The 15,856-nt window shown below is 45.5% G+C and overlaps 1 protein-coding gene across 1 annotated transcript in view; it reads right to left on the bottom strand.

The window, feature by feature from the left end:
- Positions 1–13,308: 13,308 nt before the first annotated feature.
- The window catches only part of LOC139266298 (coiled-coil domain-containing protein 50-like), a 95,609-nt gene continuing 93,061 nt past the window's right edge, over positions 13,309–15,856 (bottom strand). Inside the window, exon 13 of the mRNA XM_070884120.1 lies at positions 13,309–14,945. Within this exon, the coding sequence (XP_070740221.1) occupies positions 14,926–14,945 (20 nt within the window). The 3' untranslated portion in view covers positions 13,309–14,925. The remainder of the gene's footprint in view (positions 14,946–15,856) is intronic.

The following is a 15,856-nucleotide window of genomic DNA, read 5'->3' as shown; positions in this document are numbered from 1 at the left end:
ATCTTATTTGATAGCCTCTAGTTATGCTCTTCCCTACAAGTGGAATCATTCTCTCTGTATTAAATCTATCAAAACCTTTCATCATTTTAAAGACCTCTATTAGGTCACCCCTCAGCCTTTTTTTTCAAGAGAAAAGGAAGAGACCCTGCCCGATATGTATACTCTCGCATTTCTGGTATCATCCTTGTAAATCTTCTCTGCACTCTCTCCAGTGCCTCTATATTCTTTTTATATGGCGACCAGAACTGTACACAGTACTCCAAGTGTGGTCGATATAGGTTTAGCATAACTTCCCTACTTTTCAATTCTATACCTCTAGAAATAAACCCTAGTGCTTGGTTTGCTTTTTTTTTAATGACCTTTAAGGCAGCCATTGTTTCCAGCAGTTAGTGTGTGGATTGTCCACCTCGCCTGAACCAGTGCCTGAGGTGATGTTCTGGGATTTCAGTCATTGTTTTGGGTGGAGTGTACAAATCGTTACTCTGCTGCACTTTGACCTATAGAAACGCAATGCTCAGAAAACACCGCACCCTATTAAAGGCACAGTGAGCGCAAACCTTCCTCTTGAGCCCTGACGGAGAAACCGAATGCAGCATCGATGGTGACACCAAGTATCAGGAGGCTTGGGCTGCTGAGCATGTCCCTTGGAAACGAGGGAATCTAAAAACACGGACCATTAGCAGAAGAGGCAGCTCCGGGGCAGATGCTATTTAACGTGGATAGTGCGGAGGCAATGCATTTTGAGAAGGAAAACAAGGATGAGAAGTGTACAGGTGGCAGAATGAGGCTGAAGTGCCAGGGTGACCCAGGGGTTCAAAACCAAATCCAGTAAAGTGCAAGTGGTTAAAGACATAAAAAGGACAAATGGCATTTTGGGTTTTATAAATGGATACAGTAGTGTAGTGGTTGATGGATGTTTTTAGAACTGGAAGGATGTTTCCAGTGGGGTTCCACATGGCTCAGTACTGAGTCCCTCGCTTTTTCTGGTGTACATCAATGATCTAGATTTGAATATAGGGGGTATGATTAAGAAGTTTGCAAATGACACTAAAATTGGCTGTGTGGTTGATACTAAAGAGGAAAGTCACGGACTGCAGGAGGATATCAATCTACTGGTCAGGTGGGCAGAACTGTTGCAAATGGAATTTAATTTGGAGAGGGCTAATAAGGAAAGGGTATACACATTAAACGGTAGGCTACGTAGAAGTGTAGATGAACAAAGGGTCCTTGGCGTGCTTGTCCACAGATCCCTGAAAGGAGGTCAGGTGGATAAGGTGGTTAAGAAGGTATACGGAATGCTTGCCTTTATTGGCCGAGGCATAGAATACAAGAGCAGGGAGGTTATGCTTAAATGGTATAATACACTAGTTAGGCCACAGCTGGAATAGTGCATGCAGTTCTGGTCGCCGTATTATAGGAGTAAAGGTGGACAAGTCCCCTGGACCTGATGCCTTACATCCTCGGGTCTTAAGAGAAGTGGCTGCAGAGATAGTGGATGCATTGGTTGCAATCTGCTAAAATTCCCTAGATTATGGGGAGGTCCCAGCGGATTGGAAAACCGCAAATGTAACTCCTCTATTTAAAAAAGGAGGTCGACAAAAAGCAGGAAACTATAGACCAGTTAGCCTAACATCCATCGTTGGGAAAATGCTGGAGTCCATTGTTAAGGAAGCAGTGACAGGACATTTGGAAAAGCATGATTCAATCAAGCAGAGTCAGCATGGTTTTATGAAAGGGAAATCATGTTTGACAAATTTGCTGGAGTTCTTTGAGGATGTAATAAGCAGGGTGGATAAGGGGGAACCAGTGGATGTGGTGTATTTGGATTTCCAGAAGGCATTCGATAAGGTGCCACATAAGAATTTACTGCACAAGATAAAAGTTCAAGGGGTTGGGGGTAATTTATTAGCATGGATAGAGGATTGTCTAACTAACAGACAACAGAGTTGGGATAAATGAGTCATTTTCCAGTTGGCAAAACATTGACTAGTTGGATGCCGCAGGGATTGGTGCTGGGTCCTCAACTATTTACAATCTATATCAATGACATGGATGAAGAGACCAAGTGTAACATATCCAAGTTTGCTGATGATACAAAGATGGGTGGGAAAGCAAATTGTGAGGACACAAAAAATCTGCAAAGGGATATAGACAGGCAATGTGAGTAGGCAAAAATTTGGCAGATGGAGTATAATGTGAGAAAATGTGAGCTTATCCACTTTGGCAGAAATAGAAAAAAACATTATAATTTAAATGGAGAAAAATTGCAAAGTGCTGCAGTATAGAGGGACCTGGGGGTCCTTGAGCATGGAACACAAAAAGTTAGTATGCAGGTACAGTAAGTAATCAGGAAGGCAAATGGAATATTGGCCTTTATTGCAAGGGGGATAGAGTATAAAAGCAGAGAAGTCCTGCTACAACTGTACAAGGTATTGGTGAGGCCACACCTGGAGTGCTGCGTACAGTTTTGATCTCCATATTTAAGGAAGGATATACTTGCATTGGAGGCTGTTCAGAGGTTCACTAGATTGATTCCGGAGATGAAGGGGTTGACTTATGAGGATAGGTTGAATAGGTTGGACATTGGAGTTCAGAAGAATGAGAGGTGATCTTATTGAAACTTCTAAGATAATGAGGGGGCTCGGCAAGGTGGATGCAGGGAGGATATTTCCACTCATAGGGGAAACTAAAACTAGGGGACATAGTCTTAGAATAAGGGGCTGCCCATTTAAAACTGAGATGAGGAGAAATTTCTTCTCTCAGAGGGTTGTAAATCTATGGAATTCTCTGCCCCAGAGAGCTGTGGAGGCTGGGTCATTGAATATATTTAAGACGGAGATGGACAGATTTTTTGAGCGATAAGGGAGTAAAGGGTTGTGAGGGCAGGGAAGTGGAGCTGAGTCCATGATCAGACCAGCCATGATTTTATTGAATGGCGGAGCAGGCTCGAGGAGCCAAATGGCCTACTCCTGCCCCTATTTCTTATGTTCTTATGAAGGACGTGATTGCACTGGAGAGGGTGCAGAGGAGATTTACGAGGATGCTGCCTGGAATGGAGAATCTTAGCTATAAGGACAGATTGGATAGGCTAGATTTGTTCTCCTTGGAACAGAGGAGGCTGAGGGGAGACCTCATTGAGTTGTATAATTTTGAGGGGCCTGGATATAGTGGATAGCGAGGACCTATTTCTCTTGGTGGAGGGGTCAATTAAGAAGGGGCATACGTTTAAGGTGGTTGATGGAAGGTTTAGAGGGGATTTGAGAGGAACCTTCTTCACACAAAGGGTTGTAGGGGCCTGGAACTCACTGCCTGGAGGAAGAAACCCTCACATTTAAAAAGGTGCTTGGATGCGCACTTGAAGTGCAGGGTTACGGACCTAGAGCTGGTAAGTGGGATTAGACTGGATAACCTCTTATTGTGTCTGCACTGGCCAACAAGTGCTGTAGGGAATCAAATACGGCAGGGTAATCTCCTGGAGTAGTTTCGATCGCCTGGATGGGTCATAGAGGAATTTTCCCAGATTTTTGCGCCAATTAGCCTGGGTTTTTAAATCATGTCTTTTTGTCTCTCCCAGGAGATCGCATGGCTCCGGGTGAGGGTGGAGTGTAAAATGTTGCGATACATGGGGTATCGCAGTTGTGTGGGGTGGACTGGTTGGGCCAGGTACTCTTTACCTGTCCCCCATTGTTCATAACCTTCAGGGCTGCTGACTGAGGGCCATGTGATCTTAGAATAAGGGGCTGCCCATTTAAAGCAGAGATGAGGAGAAATTTCTTCTCTCAGAGGGTTATAAATCTGTGGAATTTGCTGCCTCAGAGAACTGTGGAAGCTGGGACATTGAATAAATTTAAGACAGAAATAGACAGTTCCTTAAACGATAAGAGGATAAGGGGTTATGGGAAGTGGGCGGGAAAGTGGAGCTGAGTCCATTATCAGATCAGCTATGATCTTATTGAATGGCGGAGCAGGCTCGAGGGGCCGTATGGCCTACTCCTGTTCCTATGTCTTATGTTCTTATGTTCTCTTTGTAGGCTGACGAGGACACTATGGGCCGAAATGGCCTCCTTCTGCGCTGTAAATTTCTATGTTGCTATATAATCCAGAGGCCTGGACTAACTCTGCAAAGAATGTCGGTTGAAATCCTCAATTCAGTTTAAATAAAATGGAGCGACTCCTTCCAACGAACTGCAAGCCGATTTCAATGATGGGAAGATGCACAGAAGTGTTCTGCACATTAATCTGGAAATTTTGATGTTGTTTCTACTTGGTCCGCTCCCTGTTCTCGTTCCCCACCACTTGAAATCATTTAACTTGAGCCTCCAAACTTTCTCCAGCCGACATGGCGTCCACGTTATTTTATAAAGTTTCATCAAAATTAAACAGCAAACAAAACGTATACAAAATAAGCGCATCCGACATGACTGTGACAGCCTCTTCACGGAGAAACCAACAGTCGCTGCAAACAGCTTCACAGCAGCAGTTTCATCAAAAAGGTTTTTTTCCCAAATCGGAACCACCAAAAGACACACAGACTGCGCATTTACAACTACTTCTGGTTCGTTGGCAGTAGTCGTGACCCGAATAAAAAGCTGGCGTCACTAAGAGTGACCATGAAGCTGTCAGACTGTCGTGCAAAGCCAACTGGTCATAAATGTGCTTTAGGGAAAAAAAACTGTCGTCCTTACCCGGTCTGTCCTATATGTGACTCCAGTCCAACACCAAGGTGATTGCCGCCTAATGGTGTGGCCACTTTAAGGAACCAACAGCTGGTTCGAGATCACCAGCATCTGCTCATATATGTTATTTTTCTATTCATTTAATAACTTTGAACAGAGAGAAACTCCAAACTAAATGTTATTATTCCTGGTGTTCGCCAACACTCCAGTTCAGAAGGCCCCAAGCGTACCGGCGGGCATTGCGTGTTCCCTCTCCAGGGCCATCTGGATGCGGACAAGATCATGGAAGAGCTACACAAGAACAGAAGAAATAGGAGCAGGAGTCAGCCATACGGCCCCTCGAGCCTGCTCCGCCATTCAATAAGGTCATAGCCTCAACTCCACTTTCCTGCCTGTTCCCCATAACTTGACTCCCCTATAGTTCAAGAATCTGTCTATCTCAGCCTTGAATATATTCAGTGACCCAGCTTCCTCAGCTCTCTGGGGTAGAGAATTCCAGAGATTCACGACGCTCGAGAGAAGAAATTCCGCCTCATCTCCGTCTTAAATGGGCGACGGCTTATTCTGAAACTGTGCCCCCTAGTTCTAGATTCCCCCACAAGAGGAAACATCCTCTCAGCATCTAACCTGTCATGCCCCCTCAGAATCTTACATGTTTCAATAAGATCACCTCTCATTCTTCTAAACGCTAATGCGTACAGACCCAACATTTCTTCATAAGACAACCCTTTCATTCCAGGAATCAACCTTCTGAACCTTCTTTGACTGCCTCCAATGCAAGTGTATCCCTCCTTATATAAGGAGACCAAAACTATACGCAGTACTCCAGGTGTGGTCTCACCTCCCTGCCCCCGTGCCCCTGGGCTGCGCCCAACCCAGACTTCGAGATGGTCACCTTGGCGAGGCCCAGCAGCAGGCCCGTGACTTGCTGCCCCCACCCCCCACCTTACCCTCCTTCTCCTGGGAGGCCAAAGATCAGGAGCGTGGGACTGAAGTTGAGAACCACCACAACTAGGGACGGGCAATAAATGCCGGCCTGATCAGCAAACGCCCACATCCCCAAGAATGAATTTTTAAAATATGAGGGCGGAGAACATGAGTTATGAAAGACTTGCATTTATATAGCGCCTTTCACAACCACCAGATGTCCCAAAGCGCTTTACTACCAATGAACTTTTTGAAATGTAGTCACTGTTGTAATGTTGGAAATGCGGCAGCCAATTTGCGCACAGCAAGCTCCTACAAACAACAATGTGATAATGACCAGATAATCATTTTTTGTTATGTTGATTGAGGGATAAATACTCCCCTGCTCTTCTTCAAAATAGTGCCATGGGATCTTTTACGTCCACCTGAGCGCAGATAGGGCCTCGGCTTTATGCATCATCCAAAAGATGTCGGTGCAGCACTCCCTCTGTACTGCCCCTCCGACAGTGCAGTGCTCTCTTAGTACTGCCCCTCCGACAGTGCAACTCTCCCTCAGTACTGCCCCTCCGACAGTATTGCAAGGGTCAGTGGGGTTTATTTGCGATGGCCCAGAAATCCCAGCCTCCCTGGGTCCGTACGGAGCGTGTACGGACCGGGGAAGACATCGCAAAAGCTGGTTTTCAGTGCACAATGCGCATGCGCTGAAAACTGGCCTTTCCGAACAATCGAGCTCCAAGCTTGACAGATCATCCGCATATCGGGAGCGAGGACATTTGTAAGGGCAAGATTGTGGTATTTACCCATATTTTGCCCAGCAAATGTCCTCAAAACTCTTGCGCCTGATTAGAGCAGGCGTATAGCCTACTTTTACAGGCAGAAGTCTTAAAACACACTTAAAACATAAAAAATAAAATTAATACACATTTTAATTTTAAAAACCCTGTCCAGTACGTTAAATTTATTTTAAACCATAATTAAAACTTGGAATTTTTTTTTTCTCTTAAAATATTTATTAACCTTAATTTCAATTAATTTTAATTATGAGGTATGTTTTTTTATTTTTTTTTAATTAGGTGTGAGTGTTTGCTTTTAATTGAAAAAAAAACGAGAACTCGTAGATACGGAGTTCCCATTGCTATTAATTGAGAATACTGTACCTGATTGATTGAACAGTCACACGTGACTGCACCTTCTGCATGGAAACCTGGAGAACGGGAGCACGCTTCGCAACGCAGGAAGGGAAGGGCACACCAACGGAATCGCAGGCTCCTCTCGGACCACTAGGTACTTTCGGAAAAATTCTCCGGTCAGAGGCGTTCATCCGAAAGAAGCCTCCGACTGGAATTTCAGGGCCATTGTAAAAGTTTTCTCTTTCTTTTCTACTGTTCTATAATTAAGGATCGTACCCCCCCGCCCCCCACAAGGCGGGAGCTCACTGGGACCACAGAACCAGTGTAAGCGAGGTCACGGTGGAGATCACTTCTATGCAAGCGCTGGAGAATGAAGAGCATGTGTCACAAGTTAATTTTCAAGCAGCAGTTCATCGGTTTATTGTCAGAAGCAAACCACACGGAATGTGCTGTTGGCGACAATAATTTTAAACATAATCAGATAAAAAGAATGTACAAAAATAATCTGAATGACATTAACAAAAGCAGCTCCTTAAATAGTGGACAACAAATGGAAATACATCGGCAATACAGTGTACGGGTTCATGAACACGGCATAATGTCACACGTGTAGTGCACCCCGAACAATAGTACAAAATAACAATTTGGCAAATAAATGCTGCTATCCACTCCGTAATATTTGGTCTTATCTGGAATATATTTACCTAGCTGGGGTGAGCAGAGGAGAGACCAATAATACTGTTTGACACCGCGAGGAGGACTCAACTGTCCAAATACTGATCAGGAATTGCACACTGGATGAGAATGCCCCCACCCCCTCTAACCTTCAATAAGTAGTCAATCTTACTCTGTACCCTGGACATCGCCTCACCTCCCTCAGTCTTGCCTGCCTCCTCCAATCTACGCATCAACTAATCATTGATTGATCCTCGTCTTCTATTTTCAACCTCGATAGTTTCTTGATTAAAAAAAAAACACACACTTCTCATTGATACACGACAACCCTGACCCTGGCAAGATGTAGTTTTCCTTTGTGATTCATGGATCAGAAATTCATTGGCTGGAGGCAGTGTTGAGCCATCTCACATTGGTCAAGCTTCTCAAAGGATAGTGGGCATTCCCAGGAGACATCATTGAGAGAGTCCAAAGTATCTAAGTGGCCAGCTCAGCAGTATGTTTGCCATAGTGCTCGTGTCCTTTCACTAGGTGTCGCGAGCTTACATGGTGAAACCTCATTCCAGGCGTGACGAGTAAACGTTCATCTTCCCTGGAAGATTGGACTGAAAGGCTTCTTTACTGTTGAATTGATCCTTCGCAGAAGGATTTATGCCCCATCACTGGGCAAATACTGCTGTGGGGGACAGAGGTGGCTCGTACTCCATTTGACACGTCCGAGTTTGGAGGCACTCGCCGTGAAGGGGCTGCTAATCCTGGCAAAGGTCAATTCCCGCTCAGGGCAGCAGTTCAGCCTGAAATATCTGGGGTTTCAATCGTTCTCCGACCCGAATCCCAATTCAGAGCATGGGTCAACAACTTGTGTTGCGATCGCACTCCTCGTTCATAGAGATGTCTCGGAGCACTTTACGGGGCAGAGAATGAAACGAAACAGCTCAAAGGTGGGGAAAAGGGCGAAGGGAAAGAGTGAAGGAAGGGACGAGAGCCCTGGTGGAAGAGAAAGCTTGGAGGGATTGAGAGAAGCCCCAGAGGGGGAGATTATAGTAGCTGACAGAGCGCTCGGCGATGGTGATGTGGGGCGGGGGGTGGGAGAACTACGCGGAGCAATCCAGCACTGGGTACGGTAGTGTCGTGGTTATGGTATTGGACTAATGATCTAGAGCAAGTACCAATAATCCACAGAATGCAAGTCCAAACTCCATCTTGGCAGTTTGAGAAATTGAAATCAGTTTAAAATAAAAAGCTGCCATCCGTAAAAGTGACCATGAAGCTGTTGGATTGTCGTAAAAACCCAACTGGCTCACTGATGTCCTTCAGGGAACCTTACCCGGTCTGGGCCTATGTGTGACTCCAGACCCACACCAATCTGAAGTTGCCTAGTTGTATCCAATGGTCAGCAGCTCAAGGAGGCCCACTACCACCTTCTCAGGGCAACTAGGGACAGGCAATAAATGTCAGCCTTGCCAGCGACGCCCACATCCGGAGAATGAATTGAGCAAAGCACCGGAGGGGGATAGGGAGCAGCTGAGGAGGTACGAGTGGGGCATCACTGATGTAGGATGGATCCTGAAGTCAATTAGGAACTTGGCAAAGAAGAGTGATAGGAGAAAGGAGTGCAGGACTCTGTGACCCTGACTCAGCTGCCTGGGTCCTAAGCTCTGGAACTCCCTCCCTAAACCTCTCCGTCTCTCTTTCCTCCTTCAGGACACTCCTTAAAACCTACCTCTTTAATCATGCTTTTGTTCATCTGCTGTTAATTCTTCTTATGTGGCTCGGTGTCAAATTGATCTGTTTTGTCTTGGAACACTCCTGTGAAGGGCCTTGGGACATTTACTATATTAAAAGGTGCTATATAAATAAAAGTAGATGCTGTGGTGAGGGACGAGGTGCGTGGTGCTGTTTACTGGAGGGCGGAATTAGAGCAATCAAGGCGATAGAGAGCAGGGTGCTGTCAGCAGAGGGGCAGTTGCCGAAGTTCAAGGACGTGGGGAGAAAGCCGAGCTCAGGGTTCGAGCAGTACACCAAGGTTCCACACCTGGGCTGGAGGTTTGATCGATTCCCTAACCTAATTCCCAATAGGCACAGAGAAAGGAGAGGTAAGCTGAATTCTGTCGGAGTCGCTGAACAGTAAAAGGGAATATTATTTGAATGGGGAGAAATTACAACATGCTGCGGTGCAGAGGGACCTGGGGATCCTTGTGCATGAATCCCAAAAAGTTAGTTTGCAGGTGCAGCAGGTAATCAGGAAGGTGAATGGAATGTTGGCCTTCATTGCGAGAGGCATGGAGTACAAAAGCAAGGAGGTGTTGCTGCAACTGTACAGGGTATTGGTGAGGCCGTACCTGGAGTACTGCGTGCAGTTTTGGTCACCTTTCTTAAGGAAGGATATACTGGCTTTGGAGGGGGTACAGAGACGATTCACTAGTCTGATTCCGGAGATGAGGGGGTTACCTTGTGATGATAGATTGAGTGGACTGGTTCTTTACTTGTTGGAGTTCAGAAGGATGAGGGGTGATCTTATCGAAACATTTAAAATAATGAAAGGGATAGACAAGATAGAGGCAGAGACATTGTTTCCACTGGTCGGGGAGACTAGAACTAGGGGGCACAGCCTCAAAATATGGGGGAGCCAATTTAAAACCGAGTTAAGAAGGAATTTCTTCTCCCAGAGGGTTGTGAATCTGTGGAATTCTCTGCCCAGGGAAGCAGTTGAGGCTAGCTCATTGAATGTATTCAAATCACAGATAGATAGATTTTTAACCAATAAGGGAATTAAGTGTTACGGGGAGCGGGCGGGTAAGTGGAGCTAAGTCCACGGCCAGATCAGCCATGATCTTGCTGAGTGGCGGAGCAGGCTCGAGAGGCTAGATGGCCTACTCCTGTTCCTAATTCTTATGTTCTTATGTTCTTAACTCATCAGTCAGGAAGTCGCTGCCTTCGTGTAGGGCAGCGAGTGTCATTTCTAAGCCAACGAAGGGGTGCTTCTGATGTTTGAAATCAATGAATGCTTGGTATACGTTCAGCTCCGCCACACTAAACCGGGGGTGGGGGTCCATGAGAAGCGTGCCCCTGTGCGAGTACCACCAATACACGAGGTTTAGAAACACCACCAAATGCAGAGGAAGTCGAGAGCAAACGTCACTGTAAACTCCAGAATTTGTTGGTGCAAAAAGTTTACTTAAAGCTTCACTTCATTTTGTCGAGCATTTTACGGTCTGCTAACCGGACTACGTTGCTGCTGCTCGGGGTGAGATACGGCAGATGGTATTGCTCTGCGAGTTATTGCTGACACGGTGCTGTGTATTTTGCTACACACAGGCCCACACTGAGGGGCGATTGAGTGACGGGCTCCTGCCAATGGAACAATGCTCTGCTGCAGCCCGACTGTGCTCGGCAAGCAATGGGGTCGCAGGAAGATTGACGTTGGACAGAAATCTGATGTGGTTGGTAGGTTCTTGCTATTCAACAGCGAAGTTACAAGGACATCATCACTGATGCACACACAACGACCAACCGCACTTAAACAAAATTATACTTACAAATAAGATCGACAGGAGGGGGAAAAATCCCTGGTGGAAAAGTGCCGGTCAGGAGATCGTGGTGTTGAGGCTCGTGTAAAGGATCAGGTAGAGAAACCAGCAGGGCAGGACAAGGGGACATTGACGTAGACATTCCATCAGGACGGGGGGGGCAAAGTGGACAGATTCAGCAGGGCACGAGGGAAATTGAGGAGCGAGAGATTTCATGGAGAAGGTATTGTGGTAGTGGCACAGATCCCAGCAGCACAATGTTAGGGGGGGGGGCAGAGACACAGATATAGATACCAGAAAAGGTGGGGGTGAGGGGGAAAACGCAGAGCTACAGAAGATCCCAACAGGATAGTACGATGGAAGACAGAGTCACATAGCACGAGGACCAGTGGGGGACAAGACCGTGTGAGAGGAAGTCTCTTAAAAGTTTGGTTCAATTCTGCACTTGCAGGTTTGGTCACCTCAGACTGAACAGGCAGAGAAATAACAGCATTGTGAAAATTTCCGCATACCACCTCATACTTACATCCCTTGGTATTTAATCTTTTAGTAGCTGGCTCAGACTGACCTGCCAAAACCTGTTTGGTTTACAAAGTGAAGCACGGAAACCTTGGCACCATCCCCAAGTGCCTGGTGTCAATACGGGGGCAAGAGACCAAGTGATAGTTCCTCGTGGCCTTCTGCTGCGTGGCCTCAGTCGGAATGCGTGCATTAACCCAGAGAAAAACTTATATTTTAGGAGGCAAACATTAGGGGGAAAGGAACGTCCCACACGGATTAACAAAAGCAGCGAGCCAGATGGTATAACTGCATCCCTGAAGCATACAATAGGCACAGTGCTACCTTGCTCGGATATAAACCGCCTCTCCTTGTGGATTCTCCCATCGCAGGGAGAAGTTTGGGTCCTTGGCCTCATCGGGAGCTATACTGGACATAGGCAATATGAGCAGGTGGTCATATGGACCCTCGAGCCTGCTCTGCCACTCAATATCATAGCTGATCTTCGATCTCAATTCCACTTTCCCGCCCGATCCCCATATCCTTCTATTCCCCTAGAGTCCAAAAATCTATCGATCTCAGCCTTGAATATACTCAACAACTGAGCATCCACAGCCCTCTGGGGTAGAGAATTCCAAAAATTCAGAACCCTTTGAGTGAAGAAGTTTCGCCTCATCTCAGTCTTAAAAAGACCGCCCCCTTATCCTGAGACTGTGACCCCTAGTTCTAGACTCCCCAGCCACCAACTTGGGAAAGGGTGAGCAAAAACACACCATTAATCTGGCGAGCACAATGTGTTTTAAAAAAGGGAATGTACTTCAAAGTGCTTGGTGCCCGATGGCTTTAACGGTACAGGGTACCACCTGAAATATGAACCGATTGGAGACACCCATCTATTTTTACTAGGTTGATTCCGGAGATGAGGGGGTTGACTTATGAAGATAGGTTGAGTAGGTTGGGCCTATATATATTGGAGTTCAGAAGAATGAGAGGAGATCTTATTGAAACATACAAGATTATGAGGGGGCTCGACAAGGTGGATGCAGAGAGGATATTTCCACTCATAGGGGAAACTAAAACTAGGGGGACATAGTCTCAGAATAAGGGGCCGCCCATTTAAAACTCAGATGAGGAGGAATTTCTTCTCTCAGAGGGTTGTAAATCTGTGGAATTCTCTGCCCCAGAGAGCTGTGGGGGCTGGATCATTGAATATATTTAAGGTAGAGATAGACAGATTTTTGAGCAATAAGGGAATAAAGGGTTATGGGAAGCAGGCAGGGAAGTGGAGCTGAGTCCATGATCAGATCAGCCATGCTCTTATTAAATGTCGGAGCAGGCTCGAGGGGCAAATGCCCTACTCCTGCTCCTATTTCTTACGTTCTTCGAAGATTTCCAGCATTCACTGATTTTTTTTTAATCACCTCTCGCCATTTAACATTTTTTTTCCTTCCCTCCTACAGGCTATTGGTTTCAAAGATTTGCAAAATATCTTAGGTTAAAATGGGGCATCTGCTTCAGCAGCTCATCAAACCTCTGGCCTCGCAAACTGGCGCAGACTTGGGCCTCTGCTCACCCCGGCAGCTCAACACACATGAAACACAAGCTGCTTAAACACCAAACATGCATCAGTGACTTACACACACATACACACGCAGCATGCAGCACTGGCTGGAGACAGTAACACCTTCAGAAAGACACTGCAGCGGTCCCCGCACAATCCAAGCAAATCACAAAACTGGCATATGTTGTCGCAACAGAAAGCTGTTCAACTAGTTCCTACACACCTAAGCAAAGAGCGTTTGACTCATAATAGATTGTGTGCCATTTAAAAGGAGGGAAGTGTAAAGAGAGGGGCTTTGGGATTCTTAGGGAGGGGTGGGGTAGGGTTAAGTGTGCTTTTCCTCAAAACGCTACAGATTTGTGAACATCCTACATTTGGAATTCTGGTTACACCAGGCAACAGGAAAACAAAGCGAGTGGTTATATTAGTCACTCACCAGCATTCGACCATCTCCATACGGAGCGTGCCAAGCTGATCCCATGTTCCTGCAGCAACCAGACGGGCTGGGACCAGGCCTGAAGATCGCAGCTTTCAAAACACCACCCTTTAGATACCAGCAAATTTAACTAAAAATAAAGGGGATTCTTCCAACCAGCCAAGCTGTTGCACATTGGAGAAACCGGCAGAATCTCGGTTGTAGAAAAACTTCCAAATCCACAATCAAAATTCGTTTAAGATGTTGTTTTAAAAATTAAGTAGTCATTGCACGCAGGGAGTCAAGATCAAGTCTTCAGGTGAAGCAGGGTGATAATAGGGCACACACTTCATTCAGTCCCCCCGTTTTAGCCATTATTATTGGGTCCTTCTTTGCATATTGCCATTATAAATTCCTATGTCTACATTTAGAATAGAAACTGCCAATGCAAACGTGCCATGCGGAAAACCATTCCACCGCAGTGATACTGCAGTGCCGCTAATAGTGGGAGGTGCAATTACAGTGTGACTGTTTACATGGGCAATTTTCATTTTAAATGTGGACATCGGAAGTTATAATGGAAAATGTTGATGGGAAGTGGGCGCAGACTCAGGATTTTAACATATTGTAGATTTGTGAAAGTGACAATGTGAATGGGTTAGAAGATCTATGACATGCATTTCTGGAGAGGAGGTACAGAGATATGGTGATAAATGATTTAGTCAGTAGGGTTTGAGATCTATCAAAATAGAAAGGACATGTTGGATTCAATGGCCTTCCCATACAGCTGAAGGTTCTTGTGCTGTGAAGTGTGCTTGATAGAACCTGGTCTGGACCAGGATTAGCTTCCCCTCCCGAAAGGTGAAGTCAGTCCCAGTAGAAACACTGGATGCATCTGTGGGCCCCACCAATGGCAAGTTAGGAATTGTACTTTAACATTCAGCCAAATTGAGTACGCCCAAGAAATGTTGTGGCCACAGTAAAACGGATGGACTTAACTCGACCAGAGCAGGGAAGATGTCAGAGAGAGAGAGAGAGAGAGAGAGAGAGAGAGAGAGGAAACGCAGATTTCCATCATGCGATTAAAACTTTTCTGCAACTACAAGCCATTCAAGCAGCTGAGCACGGCTGTTTAGAAGACACGGTGAAAGCCTGAGTTAAACGGTTAAAAAGAAAAAAATATATAAAATAAAGAGTTAATACAACTTAACATTCTGGTTAATTTTTTTTAAAAAACATTTTAAAAACTTCTGCATCTTGGATCATTTGTGCAAACGCGTTAACAGTGAAGATTCTACACTGCAAAACAAGAACAGGTCTGTAGGGTCAGGTGGCTCACTACAATCTGTTGTCTCAAATGTCCAGTAGTTTTTTTCCACACGTTGATGTGTCTGAGGGAAGCACTGGGTGGAACTCTTTCAGTAACTTTAGGCTCAATCCACAGAGGACAGAAACTGGCGAAATTCCCAAAACTTCAATCGTCTTCAGTTACAGATCCGCTGGATTCGCTCAATCATTTCCTGAAATGGGAAACTGAACACACAAACTCCAATTAGTAAGTGTTCAACACAAAGTATTAACCTTGCTCAGTACCCCCTGGAGTAATTGCATTCAGTTCTGGGCTCCGCACCTCAGGGAGAGTATATTGGCTTCGGAGGGCGAGCAGTGCAGATTCACCAGAATGATACTGGGGCTAAAAGACTGACAGTGTGATGACAAGTTGCTTAGGGCTACGTTTGTATTCCCTTATGTTTAGAAAGTTGAGGAGTGATCTAATCGAGGTGTTCAAAACGATAAGAGGATTTGATAGGGTAGATACAAAAAGACAGACTTGCATTTATATAGCGGCTTTCACGCCCACCATATGTCTCAAAGCGCTTTACAGCCAATGAAGTACTTTTGGAGTGTAGTCACTGTTGTAATGTAGGAAACGCGGCAGTCAACTTGCGCATAGCAAGCTTCCACAAACAGCAATGTGACAATGACCAGATAATCTGTTTTTGTTATGTTGACTGAGGGATAAATATTGGCCAGGACACCAGGGAGAACTCCCCTGCTCTTCTTCAAAATAGTGCCATGGGATCTTCCACATCCACTTGAGAGAGCAGTCAGAGCCTCGGTTTTATGTCTCATCCGAAAGACGGCACCTCTGACAGTGTAGCGCTAGAGAAACTATTTACTCTGGATCTTAAAAGTAGAGCGAGAGTTCAGGAGTGAAATCAGGAAAATATAATTCTTTTTGAAAGGTTCTTAAAAATGATAGTTTTCATCATAACGGAGAAATTTGACACTTCACAAAATCAAAATTAGGTTTCCAGGGCCATAACATTTGTTTAGCAGCCAATACGCTATTAAAAGCCCAGCTACACTTAAGGCTAACTTTTAATGGGGCATTTAACGATATTAGAGCGGGAACGTCCAAGTCCTCGTCAGTTTCCCTGATT

Source organism: Pristiophorus japonicus, chromosome 6, assembly GCF_044704955.1.
Source record: "Pristiophorus japonicus isolate sPriJap1 chromosome 6, sPriJap1.hap1, whole genome shotgun sequence".
NCBI classification, from domain to species: domain Eukaryota; kingdom Metazoa; phylum Chordata; class Chondrichthyes; family Pristiophoridae; genus Pristiophorus; species Pristiophorus japonicus.
The sequence above is the reverse complement of the archived record's forward strand: the minus strand, read 5'-3'. Positions and strand labels throughout refer to the sequence as shown.